Source organism: Xyrauchen texanus, chromosome 28, assembly GCF_025860055.1.
Source record: "Xyrauchen texanus isolate HMW12.3.18 chromosome 28, RBS_HiC_50CHRs, whole genome shotgun sequence".
NCBI lineage: Eukaryota > Metazoa > Chordata > Actinopteri > Cypriniformes > Catostomidae > Xyrauchen > Xyrauchen texanus.
In genome coordinates this window covers 1,307,737-1,328,833 of record NC_068303.1, presented here as the reverse complement: position 1 = coordinate 1,328,833, position 21,097 = coordinate 1,307,737, and the positions used below count along the sequence as shown (strand labels likewise).

The 21,097-nt window shown below is 38.6% G+C and overlaps 3 protein-coding genes across 4 annotated transcripts in view; all 3 read left to right on the top strand.

Moving 5' to 3' along the window:
- Positions 1-1,704: 1,704 nt before the first annotated feature.
- Positions 1,705-6,978, top strand: LOC127621868 (heat shock protein HSP 90-alpha 1). The gene is made up of 11 exons (XM_052095648.1): positions 1,705-1,912; positions 3,003-3,155; positions 3,265-3,631; positions 3,737-3,870; positions 3,975-4,274; positions 4,380-4,545; positions 5,012-5,202; positions 5,288-5,435; positions 5,551-5,819; positions 5,932-6,265; positions 6,616-6,978. The coding sequence occupies exons 2-11, from the start codon at positions 3,003-3,005 to the stop codon at positions 6,723-6,725; spliced, it is 2,172 nt and encodes a 723-aa protein (XP_051951608.1). The 5' UTR covers positions 1,705-1,912; the 3' UTR covers positions 6,726-6,978.
- Positions 6,979-7,154: 176 nt separating this feature from the next.
- On the top strand, positions 7,155-17,925 carry LOC127621867 (heat shock protein HSP 90-alpha). The gene is made up of 11 exons (XM_052095647.1): positions 7,155-7,282; positions 8,812-8,961; positions 11,470-11,836; positions 11,927-12,060; positions 14,081-14,407; positions 14,489-14,654; positions 15,677-15,867; positions 15,971-16,118; positions 16,406-16,674; positions 16,755-17,088; positions 17,164-17,925. The coding sequence occupies exons 2-11, from the start codon at positions 8,812-8,814 to the stop codon at positions 17,271-17,273; spliced, it is 2,196 nt and encodes a 731-aa protein (XP_051951607.1). The 5' UTR covers positions 7,155-7,282; the 3' UTR covers positions 17,274-17,925.
- Positions 17,926-18,088: 163 nt separating this feature from the next.
- LOC127621874 (serine/threonine-protein phosphatase 2A 56 kDa regulatory subunit gamma isoform-like) overlaps positions 18,089-21,097 on the top strand; it is a 50,979-nt gene continuing 47,970 nt past the window's right edge. The window contains exons 1-2 of one of the 2 annotated variants that reach the window (XM_052095657.1): positions 18,089-18,189; positions 18,782-18,841. Coding sequence is in view for 1 of the 2 variants with exons in the window: in XM_052095656.1 (XP_051951616.1) it covers positions 18,148-18,189; positions 18,782-18,841 (102 nt within the window). In the remaining variant the exon portion in view is untranslated. The remainder of the gene's footprint in view (positions 18,190-18,781; positions 18,842-21,097) is intronic. The other variant, XM_052095656.1, reaches the window with a different exon arrangement.

Here is a 21,097-nt window from a genome sequence, read left to right as displayed (position 1 = left end):
AACACAAAATACAGTTTTTAAATGATTATGTGATTTATTGGAGTGAAAAAGTTATCCAATACTAACTGGGTCTGTGTGGAAAAAGTAATTGCCCCCTTAGTTACTAAATTCCCAAATCTATAAAACTGCATTCATAATGAGGTTCAGCTGGACTAGACACACAAGGACGAAGAAATTCCAGAAATGATGAGGAAAAAGGTGATTGAAATACATTTGTCTGGGAAGGGGTACAAAGCTATTTCATAGGCTCTGGGACTCCAAAATACCCCAGTGAGAGTCATTATCTCAAAATGGAGAAAACTTGGCACAGTAGTGAACCATCCCAGAAGTGGCCGTCCTTCCAAAATTCGTCCAAGAGCGCAGCGACGACTCTTCCAGGAAGTCACAAAAAAGCCAAGGACAACATCCAAGAACTGCAGGCGGTCAATACAGGTCACTGTTCATGACTCCACGATCGGAAAGACACGGGGCAAAAATGCCATCCATGGAAGACTGGCGAGGTGAAAACCACTGCTAACCCAGAAGAACATTAAGGCTCGTCTGTAGAATGTTCTGTTGACTGATGGGTCAAAAGTCTAACAGTTTGGAAGACGGGGGTCCCGTTACATCTGGCATAAATCAAACACAGAATTCCACAATTCTGTGGTGGTTGTGTGATGGTGTCGGGATGCTTTGCTGCTTCAGGCCGACTTGCAATAATTGAGGGAAACATGAATTCTGCTCTCTACCAGAAAATCCTAAAGGAGAACGTCCCGTCATCGGTGAGTTGAAGCTCAAGCACAACTGGATGATCCAAAGCATAGGAGTAAGTCCACCTCTCAATGGCTCAAAAGAAGCTAAATTAAAGTTTTGGCGTGGCCTAGTCAATCCAAGTCATTGAACCCGATTGAGATGCTGTGGTAGGACCGTAAATGGGCCGTAAATGGGCAGATCATGCCAGAAAACCCTCCAATGTGGTAATTTGGGTTAACATGGTAGTAGTACTGAGTCATTTATTTACAAAGATTAGACATTTTGTTTTATTTACTAGTAAGGCTCATTGACTTTGACCTTAGACGAAGGGTTGCAACCCAAAAATGGCTCTTTTGTCTTTTCTGAAGCAACAAAAAAAAACAATGCTAAATGGAAATAATTTTTAAGGACACTTTTATTTACCTTTTAGTTGCAAATTGATGTCCAATGAACCAATGCAAAATCAATTGAGAACCACTGATATTTTGAACAGTAATAAACCTTGATTCTCTGCCCATTTTATAGGGAATATATTTTTAATAAATTAAATGGCCAGTCTTTCTTAAATTCAGACCATCATTCCCATTGATTGTTCCAGTCCATTGCAATAGTAGATTGACCTTTATCTCCCCAATCTCAGCCCTATTTTTTGTTTTAATTGTAAATTGTGGCACCTTGACTCTAAGGTCCTGTGATATTTTGCGAGATCTCACCAGCCGCAGACTTGCAGCCAATAAACTGTCGAGATTTTGCTAGCAGGAAGTCAAGGCACCAAGCTGACAGGCCCATGTGCCATCCAGAACGTTCTTGCCTTGATTGACAGCCACCTCTTGTGACTCCCTGTCCCTAAAAGGACAAATGGGGTATATGATAGTGGACGACCCCCTTTCAACACACACACACTACACTGCCTAGTGTTCTTACTTTAGCCCTCTATCTCCACACCTACTGAAGTGGGCATTCCTTCTGGAACTTTCTAAATGGGGGGTTCGAGAAACATTGCTCACAAGTATATAAAGGCTGATGAAGGCCCACCGCTCGGCAGATAACGTGAAAGCAGCGACGAGAAGCCAACAAGAGCACAGCTCGACTCAAACTCAAGTGGAGTAAATCTCCATACACCAGAAGACTTGAGAAGGCCATTTTTATCAGACCTTTTACACAGAAGATAATTATCAGGGTAAGAGCAATACAACACCACATATTAAAATGTTTGACTTGCAAATAGATCTTTATTTCATTTTCTCAAATGTGTAGGGTACTAATGGTCTAATTAGGTTATACTAGTTTCTGCACTTCCTTTAAAATAATTAAATATTGAGTAATGCAAAATATTGTTTGTTTTCTCTTCAATGATGGTCAATTTTTGTACTAGTTCTGCATTTTCTGGACTTTGAAAAGAACTATTCTAAAATGTTAAATGCTGACTATTGTGATCATGCTCCGAACTAAAGTAGAAGGGTTAGAAATGCATGCTAAGAGCATGTGCTTGAAAGCATGTGTCCAGCGGCATGTGGAGTTTGGTGGCAGCTGTAGCAACTCAGAATTTTTGAGAAACCTGAGTAACCCAGTGCAATGTTATCCTCAAAATGAGACTAGGTCGCATTACATTTGTAAAACAAAAAATGGGGAAAAAGATATATTTTGGTCTCCATAATTACACCATTTGCCGTCTGCTCATGTGGTGGGATATGCGACCCCCCCCCCCCACATCAGCTGTTGCTTCATTATCATTTGTACAAGATTTCAAAGGATCTAGCAAATATATGTGAATAATGTATATCTTCAAATTTTGAGAAACTACAGCTTTTTATAAATAATCAGAACACTTAATATAATTTAGAATAGAAATAAAAGAAAAAAAATAATAGGAATTTTTATATATAATATATTAATACATGTTTACTTTCAGAGGACTACTTCAGATTGAAAAAGAGCTGTTAAGTTAATTTAAAGATTCAGTAATAAAAAACACACATTTAAAAAGAATAGAGGTGCCATTACAACTTTTATAAATAGTAAGAATAACATTGAAACATGCTCAAAATTGACCTTCTGAACTATTCTATTTTAATGGAATGGAATATAGATTTTGTTTTTTGAAGAATAATGGAAATAAAGGTGCTTTAAGTGATTTTAGCCATTCTACATTTTCCACAATCTGAGGCGTTGGATAAGCCACGCCCCTTTTTCCAAAACCCGCACTAAGATACCAAATGAGGTTTATTGAGATAGACACGACATAACGAAACATTCCTTCCCTTGTACAGATGCCTGAGAAATCCGCACAGCCCATGATGGAGGAGGACATCGAGACTTTTGCCTTCCAGGCTGAGATTGCTCAGCTGATGTCTCTGATCATCAACACCTTCTACTCCAACAAAGAGATCTTCCTCCGAGAGCTCATCTCCAACTCTTCAGACGTAAGTTTTTAAAATGCTCCAAAATGACTGGAATAAACTACAGTCATCAACACGATTGTTTAAATGCCCAGTTTCATAAACATCCTCCTGTATATTTTCATTTCAACAGGCTTTGGACAAGATCAGATATGAGAGTTTGACAGACCCAAGCAAACTTGATTCATGCAAGGACCTTAAGATTGAACTCATCCCAAATGAGAAAGTGCGTACACTCACAATCATTGATACCGGCATTGGTATGACCAAAGCTGACCTCATCAATAACCTGGGCACCATTGCCAAATCCGGCACAAAGGCCTTCATGGAGGCCCTGCAGGCTGGAGCGGACATTTCCATGATTGGTCAGTTTGGAGTGGGTTTCTATTCCGCCTATCTGGTGGCCGAGAAAGTCACTGTCATCACCAAACACAACGATGATGAGCAGTACATTTGGGAGTCTGCAGCTGGTGGTTCTTTCACAGTAAAACCAGACAATGGTATGAGTTTTTACATATTTATTACACAAATCAAATGGATAATTCAATAAGTAGCTAATAACTTCAAAATCATGCTTAACATCTACTGTTGCCATGGAATCACAGGTGAACCTCTTGGACGTGGTACCAAAGTCATTCTCTACCTCAAAGAGGACCAATCTGAATATGCTGAGGAAAAGCGCATCAAGGAAGTTGTTAAGAAGCACTCTCAGTTCATCGGTTACCCCATTACTCTCTTTGTAAGTGCCTCTACTTTGATACCTGAACTTCAAACAGCCTAAGTCCAGCTAAAGTCAAAAAGTTCCAATGCCAACATTAATCAAATCTCAATAATTTGTTGCAGGTTGAGAAACAGCGAGAGAAGGAGGTTGACCTTGAAGAAGGAGAAAAGGAAGAAGAGGTGGCCGCTGACGATGACAAAGACAAACCAAAGATAGAGGACCTGGGGGCTGATGAAGATGAAGATTCCAAAGATGGCAAGAACAAGAGGAAGAAGAAGGTCAAGGAAAAGTACATTGATGCTCAGGAGCTGAACAAGACCAAGCCCATCTGGACCCGTAACCCTGATGACATCACCAACGAGGAGTATGGCGAGTTCTACAAGAGTTTGAGCAACGACTGGGAGGACCACCTGGCTGTCAAGGTTAGCAGTAATATTGAGTCAAAAATGCAAAGTGAAATGGATGGATTTCTTGGACTCCTTGTTTAGAATGAGTAGTTGATTAAACTACAAATTATCTTGTTGCAGCACTTCTCAGTTGAGGGTCAGCTGGAGTTCCGCGCTTTGCTGTTTGTGCCCAGAAGAGCCTCCTTTGACCTTTTTGAGAACAAGAAGAAGAGAAACAACATTAAGCTGTATGTGCGCAGAGTCTTTATCATGGATAACTGTGAGGAGCTTATTCCAGAATATCTCAGTAAGTGTCTCAGTAGTTCAAATATGTATATGTAGAAGTTATAAATAAGACATTGATATGACCCATGATCTATAAGAATGAATCTCTCTGGGAGCCTGGGTATCTCAGCGAGTATTGATGCTGACTACCACCCCTGGATTTGCGAGTTCGAATTCAGGGCATGCTGAATGACTCCAGACTCCAAGCAACCTAATTGGCCCAGTTGCAAGGGAGGGCAGGGTCACATGGGGTAACCCCCTCATGGTCATGATTAGTGGTTCTCACTCTCAATGGCATGTACAGCGAGCCACGTGATAAGATGTGCGGATTGACTGTCTCAGAAGCGTAGGCAACTGAGACTTGTCCCCCGTCCAGCTAAGTAGTGGGAATTGGGCATTCCAAATTGGGGAGAAAAAGGGGATAAAAAAAAGAATAAAGAATGAATATCACTAATAGGTATAAAAGTTGATGACTAATGTTCTTGCAGACTTCATTAAGGGTGTTGTGGACTCTGAGGACTTGCCCCTGAACATCTCCAGAGAGATGCTACAACAAAGCAAGATCCTTAAAGTGATCCGCAAGAACCTGGTCAAGAAGTGCCTTGAGCTCTTCTCTGAACTCTCAGAGGATAAGGAAAACTACAAGAAGTTGTACGAGCAGTTCTCCAAGAACATCAAGGTAAGTTTGCTTTGCTAGTACTACATGAGATCATAGAGATATTGTTCTGAATCTATACAAGCTTAAATATATTTTCCTATTCTAGCTGGGTATCCATGAGGACTCTCAGAACCGCAAAAGGCTCTCTGAGCTGCTTCGCTACTACACATCTGCTTCTGGAGATGAGATGTTGTCTCTCAAGGATTATGTGTCCCGCATGAAGGAAAACCAGAAGCATATCTACTATATCACTGGTTAGTAGTTTTTAAATTAACTTGAACATTATTTTCATTATGATAACCCATAGATTATAAGTCTTAACAGAGTAAAAGAAGTCATCATCTTGCAAAATAATCTTCCTCTCTAAAGGTGAGACCAAAGATCAGGTGGCCAATTCTGCCTTTGTGGAGCGTTTGCGCAAAGCTGGTCTGGAGGTGATCTACATGATTGAACCCATTGACGAGTACTGCGTTCAGCAGCTGAAAGAATATGATGGTAAAAACCTGGTATCGGTGACCAAAGAGGGTCTGGAGCTGCCCGAGGATGAGGAGGAGATGAAGAAGCAAGAGGAGCTAAAGACCAAATATGACAACTTGTGCAAGATCATGAAAGACATTCTCGACAAAAAGATTGAGAAGGTATAAGCTGTTAGCATTAGCTAGACTAGTGTTTAGAAGTATATATAGGCTTCTCAGAACTATAAAATGATAATGAATATGTTGTTAAATATTAATATTTGTATCCAAACAGGTCACCGTCTCAAACCGTCTGGTCTCCTCACCTTGCTGTATCGTTACAAGCACATACGGCTGGACGGCCAACATGGAGAGGATCATGAAGTCTCAGGCCCTGAGGGACAACTCCACCATGGGCTACATGACCGCTAAGAAACACCTCGAGATCAACCCCCTCCATCCAATCGTTGAGACGCTCAGAGACAAGGCCGAGGTCGACAAGAACGACAAAGCCGTGAAGGACTTGGTGATACTGCTCTTTGAAACTGCTCTACTTTCCTCTGGATTCACCCTGGAAGACCCACAAACACATGCTAACCGCATATACAGGATGATCAAACTTGGTCTCGGTAAGTTAAAAGGCTCAAATTATCAAAAGAAAATCACAATTAAAACTCATGGTAGATGTTAAAACACACTGAAGACCAAAATGGAGAACCAAATGTAGAACTTTCATAAAAATAATGCGGACTAGGCAGTTACATCAGCTGACATTTGGCCAGTTTGAGATAATCGACATTAGCATTTAATTTTCATTGGTTTATCTCACTTATATATCACCATTTTATCAACTGCCACACTCTCTATTTATTGGTATTGCCATTGGCCCAATTGAAAAACCATATTAGTCAACCTCCAGTCAAAAATGAAATTCCATAGAAAAAATGACATTATTATATTTGCTTTGTTCTTTTCACAGGAATTGATGATGATGACTCTACTGTTGAGGACATTGTTCAACCCTCAGACGAAGAAATGCCAGTTCTGGAGGGCGATGATGACAGTTCTAGAATGGAGGAAGTTGACTAAAAAGTTTGAGTGTAAATAGCACTAATTGTTAATGTATTAAATTGTATTTATTGTTTTTTAAACATCTTCACATCACAAGGAAGTAGTTTAAGATCGAAACTGATTGCTAGTCAGTAAATTACACCCAGTATCTCCTGTTTTTCTTGTATTACATTTTAGTGTAGTATGTCAGAAAATTGAATTTTCTGATCTTTTCTAAGTTCATCTTTTTTTTTGTAACCCAAGTGGAAGGTTTTTAATAAATGTTTATTGAGCAAATATCAACTGTAGTCAAGTTGTGGACTTTATTTCATTTTATTGCAACTTCTGATTTCCCGAGAAATCTAGAACTTTCATCTCCCTCAGCCTAAGCCCCGCCCTCCCCAACGGTCGTGAGAGAGAGTTGGAATGATTGACAGTAAAGTCCCTCCCTCTGCTCCTATTGAAAAGCATTGGGAAGATTCGAGAGACTTCTGGACGTTTGCGTTCTCGAACACTCTCTGCTGAGCGTATATAAGCGTCACTGGCGTAACGCGCTTGATACGGATCTCACGAAGCTATTGACAAAAGCATTCAAGGTAAGAATATTACAATATTAATCAGAAATTCACTCATATTCGTTGTGTTTTTGTACGCAGGTGTTGTGAGGCTATTCGACGTTTATTTGCGTTTAATTAATTTGATAACATCATATAAGACAGTTGTTGCGATTTTTAACTGGTATCAGAACGAATATGAATAACATTCTTATATCGCTAGGTTTCTGTTTCTGTATTAAAGCAAGGAAATTAATTTGAAACATCGCAGTTTTATGCATACACACTGAGGATATTTCTATTACAGCAGGCAATTATAATACAGAATAGCTTTTTGTCATTCTTGGTGGAGTTGCATGAAACAAGTCGTCATTTTAATGTCCTAAGCCCATATAAATTGCATTATAGTGTGACACACACACACATTAAACATCTATACGGTAAGAAATATAGTGTTAGTTGCACGTGGAGAGTTTGGTAGGTTCTGGAACTCGTGATGACCTTCTCACACCAACAGGGGCGTTAATATTCGTTATATAGAGTTAATTTGGTATATTATTTAAATGCAATATTATTTTGCACTAGAGTTAAAGGTGTTTGAGCCCTCAAGTGACTCAGGATAGAATAAACTGGACCACCATAACACAACTATGACATGCAATGCAACAGCAAATCCCATAAGAGAATGTGGCAGCCCAGATGTGGGCCAAAACTGGCTTACTTTTGGCACTTCTGGTAAATCTGAACAAATCTGGTATAATGCACATCCTAGGATCCTTGCCAAATATATATATTGTTTTATTTCAAGGATTTATGTATATTTCTGGCAGTTAACATTAAGACATAATTGTGTGAAGAAGAGTTATGCGTCAATTTTAAAAAGTTACTCAAAGGTCCTTTGAGGACAAAAATGCCCGCGTCAAAAAACTGCCATAATAATACTATATATTAATATTATTTTCCACTTTCACTTAATTTTTTAACCAACATCAGTCCTGATCATAACTTCCAAATACTCATTGATTTTCAGGATTTTAACCCTTTAAATGTCAGTTTGTTTACATAATGCCAATGTTGTTTTTTACACACACATTTCTCAATACACACATACAAAACACACTATGACATCCACACACACACATACACACACACACACTTGTATCTGCACCATGTATTCAGTTGTCCTGCAGGTCTCTATAATACAGTAAACAGAGAATAGGGGAAAAGCTTGTATTTGCTTCACAGGATAAACATGAGAAAAATGGCGGCATCTGGTGGAACATAATAAAAATGTAAAATGTGATTGTATGTTTTAATGGCACTGGGATCAAATATTGCCATTTTAATGGGTTTCAATGGGGACATTTTTGTCCTGAAGGTCCTGAGTGAAACTATTTTGTGTATTATAGATGTATTATAGGAACTGAGGTTGAAATATCAACATTCCCCCAAAAATTCACACCTTTGGCTAAATGTATGCCATTACCTTAATGATCGAACAAATGTCAGAAGGTCGCACAAGGGTAAGGTGGGTGTCACAGCTCGTTCTCTTTCGTTTTGGCTCTGTTTAGATGCCCGAGGCACATGACCAGGTGATGGAGGAGGAGGCCGAGACTTTTGCCTTCCAGGCTGAGATTGCTCAGCTGATGTCTCTGATCATCAACACCTTCTACTCCAACAAAGAGATCTTCCTCCGAGAGCTCATCTCCAACTCTTCAGACGTAAGTTATGGTGTAGCGAAAGACTGAATAATACAGATTAGGAGTTGGCAATATGAGCAAAATCTTATCTTGATATGAGTCATTTTATATTACGATAACAATATCACAATGTAATTAATTTTGTCTTTAAAATAAATAAATACAATGTTTTTATTGATTAAATAACCACAATGCAATGCCTGTTTTTGGAAAATCCAGCCTGTGAATTAAATAATTTATCAATCAAAACTACTTAGTCTTTTATAAGTTATTATAGTAAAAAATAAAATAAAAAAATAAGATTAAATCAACCTTACCATAATGTTAAATTTCACATTATGCCACATTTCAGTTTGATGACAACATGTGTGGCATAATGTTGATTACCGCAAAATTGTATTTCGACTCATCCCTCCTTTTCTTTAATAAAAGCTAAAATGTGTGTTACAATGGAAGTCAATGGGGTTCCATCTGTAAATGTTAAAATACTCACTGTTTCAGATGTTTTGACACAAGACATAAACAATATGTGTTTTAGCATGACTATAGTGTGATCAAATCGCTTGCTAATCTTTTCTGTGTAAAGTTATAGCCGATTTTACAACTTTGTCTCCCTAAAAACAGATTTAAACAACTTTACAGCTCAAATAATACTGAAGAATTAATGCAAGTGCTTTTATAAAATTATAAGCGTCACATTTTTTACTTTAAACCCTCCAAAAATTGGCCCCATTGACTTCCATTGTAAGTGTCCCACTGGAAAACACATTTGTGGTAATCAACATTGTCAAAAATGCTGTCGATTGACTTTAACTTACGTTAAACGAGAAAATTCAAATTAAGAGTGCGATGTATGTATTTTAACTAGATCTCATGTTATTATTAATAATAATAAACACACTTTTCCAATCCTTACCAGTTGAGGTGCCGCTTAAACGATTTAATGATTGGGATAAGTGGATTTCAAGATACATATGGGGGGTGGAGAAGGCCAAGAATCCAATTCAAAACACTCCAACTGTCCAAAGGAAGAGGGGGAAGGTCACTGCTTATCTGATTACTATAATGTGGCTCACCTAAGGCCATTAGGGTGCTGCTGTAACCCAGAATATAGAGCAAAGTGGACTGACTTGGAGGTCACCCTGTTAGATATCCCACTACAGTCAGTATTGGGCAGCAAACTTTTGTATGAGCAGTACTCTAATCATTAAATCAATGGATAAAGTCTCCCTTAGAATCTGGTTTAAGGAGTGTAAACCATCATTACTTGAAAGGCAAACTAGACTATTGAGGTGGGTCGCTTTTGACCCCGACTTTAAGCAAAGATTGATGGGAGGTTTCAGCATTGGTGGAGGATTGGCATCACCTCCTTTTGTTCAATCTCATCAAGGGGAGAATTAGCTTTCAGAAACCTTCAGAAATATATAGTAATATTATATATATAATATATATATTTGATTAGATACTTTGTAACCCCCAAGTTAAAATCTGTTCAGACAGGCAAGGTGGGAATGGGGTTATGTTGGAGGAAACGTGGGGAACAGCTGGTAGATCATTGTCATGTATTTTGGAGCTGCCAGGCCATTCGACCATATTGGCAGGAGATAATACAGGCCAACTGGGGAGGATAGTGCGAGGAGCGAGAGATCGTTTACGGACATGTCCGTCATGTGTGTTTGTGTCTTGTTTCAGTTTTATATTAAACTATTATTTATATCGTCAAGCCGGTTCTCGCCGCCTCCTTTCCACTGAACTGATTACACTGGTTCCCGAAGCCCCATCTCTCCGATGCACCGTCGCATGGTCCTCGATCACTTCTCCACCCTCTCAGGCGGACGACAGCCACATCTCCCCGGGCGGACTGGAGTCAGACTCACGACCCCCGGCAGTCAAAACGCCCCTCCGCGTTCTCGGCGACTCGTGGGGACACTCCTCCACCCCTGGCAGCGGCCCTACCACTCCAGGCGGTCGGGGAGACTCTTCCCTCCTCCCCTCGCGGACGGCGGTCTTCCTTCGACCTCTCCATGTTTTTGGGGGATGGCAGGGCTCTCCTCCGCCCATGGCGACTCCAGACGGTCGGTTAGGAGCCCCTTATCCCCTCGCGGTCGGCGGACGTCCTCTGCTTCCAGGCGACTGGGCTCCTCGTCCCCCGGAAGATGGCCGCGGCTGCTCCGTTGGGGTGGACGGTAGTGGCGAGAACTCTACTACGGCGTATCCCTCCTCCTTCACGGATTTCGGCACCAGTATAACGTAGTTCAATGGAAAGGAGGAGGCGAGAACTGGCTTGACAATATAAATTATATTTTAATTATAACCTGAAACAAACACAAACACACACACACGACGGATGTGTCCGTAAACGATCTCTCTCTCCCGCACTATCCTCCGCAGTCGGCCTTTATCCCTCTCGGATAATTAATTAAATTTATTTGAAAGTAGTAATTCATTTTGGAGAGTCACTAGAAATGTAATTTACTTGCTATACAAACATTCAACTTGTAATAGAAATGCATTTTTGTTTTCCAACAGGCTTTGGACAAAATCCGCTATGAAAGTCTCACAGACCCAAGCAAGCTGGACTCTGGAAAAGACCTCAAAATTGAAATCATTCCCAACAAGCAAGATCGCACACTGACTTTGATCGATACCGGCATTGGTATGACCAAGGCTGACCTCATCAATAACCTGGGAACCATTGCCAAATCCGGCACAAAGGCCTTCATGGAGGCCCTGCAGGCTGGAGCGGACATTTCCATGATTGGTCAGTTTGGAGTGGGTTTCTATTCTGCCTACCTGGTGGCCGAAAAAGTCACAGTCATCACCAAACACAACGATGATGAGCAGTATGCTTGGGAGTCATCTGCAGGCGGATCCTTTACAGTTAAAGTGGACAACTGTAAGTGACAAACAAACATTAGCTTTTCGTGAAACACAGATCATATTCACGCAATCCTTGAAATAATGCAATTGTTTTTATTCTCTGCAGCCGAGCCAATTGGCCGTGGCACAAAAGTGATCCTGCATTTTAAGGAGGACCAGTTAGAGTACATTGAAGAGCGCCGAATCAAGGAAATCGTGAAGAAACACTCTCAGTTCATTGGCTACCCCATCACACTCTTTGTAAGCAGTGCCATAAAAATGTCCCTCTTTAAAATTTGTAAATAATGAGTTAAAGATTAGAGGTGTTTTTCTAAAGAAATCATCAAAACCCATATAACTTTAGATTATTATTATTATTAGATAATCCAATAATCTGCCGATCATTTTTAAAATGTATTTAGTGAATGATAAACGTTCTTAGTCTTTCCTTACTGTGATGGCCACAGATATAGAAGGTAAAAGTCGAAAACTAGTAAAATTCCAAGTACAGATGTTTGTGTAACCATAATACCAATAATTACCTGAAAACCAAGATTTGGAGCACAATGTGGGATTCTTAATTATTAAACAGCCTGTAATACACAGGGGACTCTTATTTTGTAATGTCTGTTCTTCCAGCGCACACAAACACATAAGGGAAACAAAACATGCACTCTTATTATCATCTACAATGTATTACAATATAAACACTATAAAAAATATATATATACAGGGTTTCCTGCAGCACTTTGAAACTAAGGCGGCCGCCTAAGCAACACACGCCTGCCGCCTTAACTACGTCGTCAAAAAAGTATATATGAGCGATATGCACCGTGTTACTCTGTCCTGTTTTCTCCCTTTCCATCTTTAAATATGTGATAAGCCTTCGTGTTCGCTTCGGTCTTGTTATCAGCGCGTTCTTCCGCAGCGGCGCCGAGCGTGTGCGTGTGTGTGTGTTCATCTGAGCCTCATTGGTCTGTCACTGCTCGTCAATGTCAGAATATTTGAGATGACCAATCAAATCAAAGTAGGCGGGCTTTATGTTCACAGCGCGAATTTTAGCAGAGCGACTCGACAGTAAATGAGCGACTCGACGCTAATCTAAACTTCATTCACTTTCCATGTATAGATCAAGACAGACTTGCGCAACAGACTGCAGGGGTACAGTCTGACAGCCTGCATGAAAATATGCATAAAAGGTCCACTCGTAAAAGAGTGCAATTACCGAAGGGCCGTTGAATTGTTTTTTTCTAAACCAAGGAGGATAGCCTGTAGCGATGCTAGGTGTCAGCTCCGCCATAAGCAGTGATTGTAATAAGCTTTGCACATTTTGACGGACTATTAGATGTAATGTTATAACCTTGACAAACTAATACATCATTAAAAAGATTTGACTCAAGTTTCAGTATTTGTCTTAATTTGTGTCAGGAGTTATGCAATACCAAATACCCCAAAAAAATAATAAAACATTTTTTTTTGTATGTTTATATATTTAGAGGAAGGCAGAGGAATAGAGAAAAATACTATCGGCAACAATTGCCATCGATTTTTGCAGAGAACCGATAGTTCCAAAAATCAACTATCGGCACCGATTAATCATTATAATTTATATATCAGTTGACCTCTAATTTCTATTGGAAAAAATGTGGATGAAGGGTTTTGTATGTTTATATATATTTAGAGGAACACACTGGAATAGAGAAAAATACTGTCTGCAACAATCGGCGTCAGTTTTAGCCAAGAACCGATAGTTCCAAAAATCAACTATCGGCACCGATTAATCGGTAAAACTGATATATCAGTTGACCTCTAATTTTCGCTGGAAAGAATGTGGATGAAGGGTTTTGTATGTTTATATATATTTAGAGGAACACACTGGAATAGAGAAAAATACTATCGGCAACAATCGTCGTTGATTTTTGCAGAGAACAGAGTTCCAAAAATCAAATATCGGTACCGAATAATCGGTAAAATGGATATATCGGTTGATTTCTATTGGAAGAATGTGGACATCAAAGCTAGTATTTTATTTGCATTCTCTCTTTTAAAAGACTTGAAGTTGTGTCCTCCGGTTATACATTATAACATTATTACTTTCCCATATTAACATTGTGCACAACTCCATAAACTGTAAAAGGTGACATCATACTTGTATTGTCAACCCTGTGACCATGATTTTGCATCGTAAACAATTGATTATTGAAATGTCATTCTCATTTAGAGACTATTATTGTTGTGGTTTAACAGACTTAACTCTGAACAAATCATCTTTGTGGTTCAGGTGGAGAAGGAGCGTGACAAGGAGGTGAGTGACGATGAGGCAGAAGAGGAAAAGGAAAAGGAAAAGGAGAAAGATGAAGAGGAGGGAGAGAAAGACGAGGATAAGCCTGAGATCGAAGATGTGGGCTCAGACGATGAAGACCACGATGACAAAAGCTCCGACAAGAAGAAGAAAAAGAAGAAGATCAAGGAGAAGTACATCGACCAGGAGGAGCTGAACAAGACCAAACCTCTGTGGACACGCAACCCCGATGACATCACCAACGAGGAGTACGGCGAGTTCTACAAGAGCCTCACCAACGACTGGGAGGATCATCTCGCTGTCAAAGTGAGCGTCAGAGCTGCGTACTTCTGTACTGAATTTCAATGAGCATTTGATTAACTGTCATGTTTCTATTCTTCCTTGTAGCACTTTTCCGTGGAAGGTCAGCTGGAATTCCGCGCTCTACTCTTTGTGGCTCGTAGAGCTCCATTTGACATGTTTGAGAACAAGAAAAAGAAGAATAACATCAAACTGTACGTGCGCAGAGTCTTTATCATGGACAACTGCGACGAGCTCATCCCAGAGTACCTTAGTAAGTACATCAGCACTGAGGATTCAACATAAATAATTGAGTGAGAAGGCAAATGTAGATAGTTTTAAATGCCTTTGGAGACTGAATTTCATAGTTCTGTTTGGGGATGCATGGACATACATTTTTTTTGACCCGATCCTGATTTGAACAAATAGCTGTTGGCTGAAAACGGTGCTGATATTTTGTCATCAGATCGCTCTTTTAATTAGGAATGCTTAAAAAAATGTACAAAGAGGGACAAAAGCTTTTTCACTGTTCTAACCATAAATGATTTCCATTGAAATTCGGATCTGTTGAACACATAAAAGGACAACATTTTAAATAGACCCCAATCACAGATAAATAGAAGATAAATATATATATTTTTTTAAAGTTACAAAAATTGACTTAATATGATGACACGATGATTGATATGAAAAAAATGCTTTTGCAGTTAAAAAGACCATATTGCAATTTCAGTCTTAATTCAATCTATCATGCAGCATTAAATTATTTCATACACGCGTGTGTGTGTGCGAGCGAGCAAGTGTGTGTGTGAGCGAGCGAGTGCGAGTGTGTGTGTGTGTGAGAGCGTGAGCGTGTGTGTGTGTGTGTGTGTGTGTGTGTGTGTGAGCGAGCGAGTGCGAGTGAGTGTGTGTGTTTGTTTTTCTGCATTAATAAGAGATATTTAGACAAATACAAGATATATAAAAATTAAAATATTAAACGTTCTTTTACAAATTGTGGCTATTATTATTTCTGGATTGTTTATTTGAATTCACAGAGTTTTTACAAAGTGTGTTGCTAATTAATTATGAATCAACCATCGATTTTTTTTTTTTTTTTTTTTTTTTCTTTTTTTTGTAATTTTTTTTTTTTTTATATATATATATATATATATATAAAAGTATTTTCATGCTTATTGCTGAAATGCCGATGGTTTTAATTGGCCGATAAATATCCATCAGTGCATTCCTAGTTTTATAAGTAATCAATCCAAAAAAATGTCCATAATATCTTAAGTTTCATATTTGTTCTGGCAGACTTCATTAAGGGTGTTGTGGACTCTGAGGACTTGCCCCTGAACATCTCCAGAGAGATGCTACAACAGAGCAAGATCCTTAAAGTGATCCGCAAGAACCTGGTCAAGAAGTGCCTTGAGCTCTTCACGGAGCTCGCCGAGGACAAAGACAACTACAAGAAGTTCTACGAGCAGTTCTCCAAGAACATCAAGGTGGGTTCAAATCGTCAACTTGCTCGGCAGCAATTCTGTAAGCTGGAAACCGACATTCCAGGCTTGTTTACGCTTCTGTCACAATTGATCCCTCTCTATATAGCTTGGAATCCATGAAGACTCACAGAACAGAAAGAAATTGTCAGAATTGCTGCGTTACTACACATCTGCCTCCGGAGACGAGATGGTGTCTCTCAAAGATTACGTTACTCGCATGAAGGACACCCAGAAGCACATCTACTACATCACAGGTCAGAAGTTTCACTCGTAAAAGCTTGAAAGCGCCTCTTAGAAATGTTGCTAGTATGCTATAAAGCTTAGCATATCAGGTTATTCGATGCCTGTGTCTTTATGGTGCTTTATTACGGATGCCCTGATCTGCAAGAGTTCCTTCCTGAGTCTGTCTTAAATTTGTTTTTTCTCTCTTCAAAATAATTTTTTCTCTCTTCAAATTAATTTTTTCTCTCTTCAAAATTTTTTTTCTCTCTACAAAATAATTTTCTCTCAACTAACGTTGGTATATACGGATCTTCTCTAGGTGAGACCAAAGATCAGGTGGCCAATTCTGCCTTTGTGGAGCGTCTGCGCAAAGCTGGTCTGGAGGTGATCTACATGATCGAGCCCATCGACGAGTACTGCGTTCAGCAGCTGAAGGAGTTTGAGGGGAAAAATCTGGTGTCGGTGACCAAAGAGGGTCTGGAGCTGCCCGAGGATGAGGACGAGAAGAAGCAGCAGGAAGAGAAGAAGGCCAAGTTTGAAAACCTGTGCAAGATCATGAAAGACATCCTGGAGAAGAAAGTCGAGAAGGTAAAAAGCAGTCTTACATTGCTTTGACACTTCCAGTTGTTGGGTGTGATCGCTAACCGATTGGTTTACTCTTGCCACAGGTCACCGTCTCCAATCGTCTGGTGTCTTCCCCGTGCTGCATCGTCACTAGCACGTACGGCTGGACGGCCAATATGGAGAGGATCATGAAGGCCCAGGCGCTGAGGGACAACTCCACCATGGGCTACATGGCCGCCAAGAAGCAACTTGAGATCAATCCAGACCATTCCATCGTAGACACCCTCAGACAGAAAGCCGAAGCCGACAAGAACGACAAATCCGTGAAGGATCTGGTGATCCTTCTATTCGAAACCGCACTGCTGTCCTCTGGCTTCACACTGGACGACCCGCAGACGCACTCCAACCGCATCTACAGGATGATCAAACTCGGCTTAGGTAGGTAAACATTTACTTAGACATTCTATTATACAATTATATTACACACATATCTAATATTTATAATCATTCCAGGCATCGACGAGGATGACCTGTCGACCGAAGAGCCAAGCCCCGCCCCCGTTGAGGACATGCCACCGTTGGAAGGCGACGACGACACGTCTCGCATGGAGGAAGTCGACTAAGAAAGCAGCGTTACCGTTTGCTAGTTCATGTAAAAAGTTCAAAATGATGATTATTCCGGAATGTTCCTGTTGTTCTTGATTGACCACAATGCAGTTTAAAGGCTTTCAGAGAGCCACTTCCCATCTCAACCCATTTTTTTGTATTATTCTGAATTGTGTACGCACTTTTGTATTTATTATGATTTTAATTTGTTGTTTTTTTTTTGTTTTGTTTGAATGTTAAGTGAGTTGTGAAGCACATGACACTGTATCTTCGGCATGGTGGGACTGAAATAAAGCTTAGCATATCAGGTTATTTCATAACCGTGTCATCTTGGTGCTTTATATATCAATGTACACATATATAAGGCTATAAGTTACATCGGCAAACCTAAATAACGAGATTAATAGCTGGTAACATTTACTGAAATGTTCAAAGACAACTGGTGAAACAAACAATATTTCATCCTTTGCACATTACAGTAATGATGAGGAGAGTTTACTCACACACACTGACACTCATACTGACATACACACTCTCACACACATACACACCCAAACACTCATAATGACATACACACACACATACTGGCACACACACACATACACACACACAACACACATACTGACGCATACACATACACCCAAACACTCATACTGACACACACACTCTCTCTCACACACACACATTCTGACACACACACACACATTCTGACACACACACTCTCTCACACACACAAGCACAAACACATACTGACACACACTCACGCACATACTGACACACACATTCTGACACACTCTCTCTCACACACACAACACACACACTTTCTCTCTCTACACACACACACACACACACACACACACACTGACAGCTGGCTGAAAGCTGTAAACACACATGTATATGATTGCCATGCCGAATAAAACGAAGAAAGACAAGGTGAGTGACAGTTTCTGGCGGTTTTTGTTGAGAGAAAATCAGATCAAGTGTGAAATCATGTGTACTTATATTTGAATAAAATCTCTCAGCTCCAGACATTAGCCTGCATGCTAACTGCAGTTTTACACATCATAAATAGATTTTACTGTTGGTTATACACTGTGCTGTAAAGGTTTAAAGATATACACCCCTAGACAATAAAAAGAGCACTTAAATATAACTTTAATGGGCAGTGTGTGTCATTTTACACAGTTTGCATGGGAAATCTGCAGGTTAGCGAAGCTAAGTTTAGCCAGCTAAATGCTTAATAGTGATAGTTTCTCGTTTATATAATATATTTAACTGTAAATTAATATTTATATGTCTAAAGATACTTCATACAAATAAATAAGCTCATGTATTTTAAAATGTTTGTTGTTGTAGTTTAGGTTTGAACATTTAGCATTGCTAACATTAGCTGGCCAGTGAGGTGCTCTCTTTTAATCAATTCATGATTATAATAATACAAATATACTTTTTCTTTATAAACATTTTTCTTTATATACATCAGAAATATAAGAGCAAACTGTTTTAAAATCTTTGTTCTTTAAAGGATCCTCCAAAATCCGCAAAAGTGTGTAAAACCGGAGGACAGGAGAACTCAGAACATGAGGTAATTTTAAAACACTTTTATTTTAGATTTTTTTTGTATTAATGATGTTATATATTTATAATTTGCTCTTATTATTTACCAAACTAGTTGCTATGCAGTGCAAATTATTGTTATCATACGGAGCCCCTCAGAGGACTGGGCGGGAATTTTTTCCTCTGAAATAATTTTGCAATATTTTTATTTATTTTTTTACGGTTTTTCTATATTAACCATATTTTAAATGTAGCGAAACATAGTAATAATACAGGGAAACGAAAACTTTTGAAATTAAAACCATGGTATTTGTAGTAAAACCATAGTAAACACAAGATTAACCATGATTAATCTATAGTAAAACCTCAAATACTATAGCCTACAAAATTAGGTTACATTTGTTAGCATTAGCAAATGCATTAGGTATCATTAACTAAAAACGAACAAACAATTTTTTTAAGTATTTATTAATTTTTGTTAATGTTGGTTAATAAAAATAAATTGTTAGTAAATGCTAGTTCATAGTGCATTAACTTGTGATAACATACAACTTTTGATTTTAAAAATCATATAGAAATGAACATTAACCAAGATTAATAAATGCTGCAAAAGTAGTAGCCTATTCATTGTTAGTTCATGTTAACTAATGGGAACAAATGTAACCTTTTTTAAAAGTGTCACCACAATATTACTATAGTAAAATCATAGTTAAACTAGTTTTCTAACTTTATGAAAACTATTGTTTCTCTACAAATGTCATGTTTAAAATATGGTTACTAAAATATGGTATAACCATGGTAAGGGAACATGAAAACTTATTGCGAGGGCACGTAAAACTTATTGCGAGGGAACGTAAAACTTTTTGCGAGGGAACATAAAACTTTTGCAAGGGATTGCAAACTTAGAAAAACTTATGATGTACAACTTATTGTGAGGCAACGTAAAACATCGCTAGGGAACATAAAACCATAGAAACCAAAGTAATAATACTTTGAATTGTGCGGGAACATAAAACTAATTGTGCGGGAACGTAAACCTTTTTGCGAGGGATTGCAAAACTTAGAAAAACATATTACGTAAAACTTACTGTGAGGAAATGTAAAACTTTTTGCAAGGGAATGCAAAACTTATCACGAGGGAACGTAAAACTTATTGCGCGGGAACGTAAAACGTATCGCGCGGGAACGTAAACCTTTTTGCGAGGGATTGCAAACTTAGAAAAACGTATTATGTACAACTTATTATGAGGCAACATAAAACATTGCGAAGAATGTAAAACCATAGAAACCAAAGTAATAATACAGGGAAATGAAAACTTTGTCAATTAAAATCATAATTTTGTGGTTGTTATGATTTTACTACAAAAACACCATTGTAATTATAGTAAAACCATAGTAACCATAAGCTTAACCGTAGTGACTATATGGATACAGTAGAGTTGATTTAAACCATGGTTAGCCTACAACAGTCATGGTTACTACAATATTACTTTAGTAAAATCACAAAATTATTATTTTTATTAGCATAGTTTTTTGTATCACTATGAATTTAATGGTTAAAATGGGAATGGAAAACGTATTGCGAGGACACGCAAAACTAATTCAGAAAAAAACTATTCCCGCCCTGTCCGTAATAATGTTGCAATTATGTAATACTTCTATTGAAAAAAATAATATAAAATTCTAAATGTATGTTTTTTTTATTTTTTTTTATTTTATTATCATGTTTACTTCTTTATGCTTCATTATTGTGTTGAGATAGTTAAGTGCAACATTACCAGCAGGTTTCTGTGTTTTTATTTGAACTGAACTGGGATATTTTCCTTGAGATTGGCTACTTGGTTTGTCTCTTTAAATACATTTGGTTTAAATTTGGTCATGGATGAAAGGTTACAGGGAGAAATGTGTCATCCTGCATGCATAAATAATACATTGCTGATTATGCATGAATGCTTTGAAGTGGATTTAAGAAATATACTGTCATGGACTCCTTCAATTTGCCTGCGACACAGCTGTGATTTCATATAAACACACACACACATCTCACCGTCACTATAGTGATAATAGTAGATTAATGATCATAGCTGCTTCCACAGAGGTTACAGGTTTTATCCTCAATAGGGGCAAATCAGCAAATAACAAGTTTAAAGGTCTTAATTTGGTCAATCTCTTTAGAGCCGGACTAATCATTAGGACTCCATGATTGATCACTTAAAGGCACAGTTCACCCAAAAATTATAATTCTCTTCTTATTTACTCAACTTCGTGATGTATGATTTTCTTT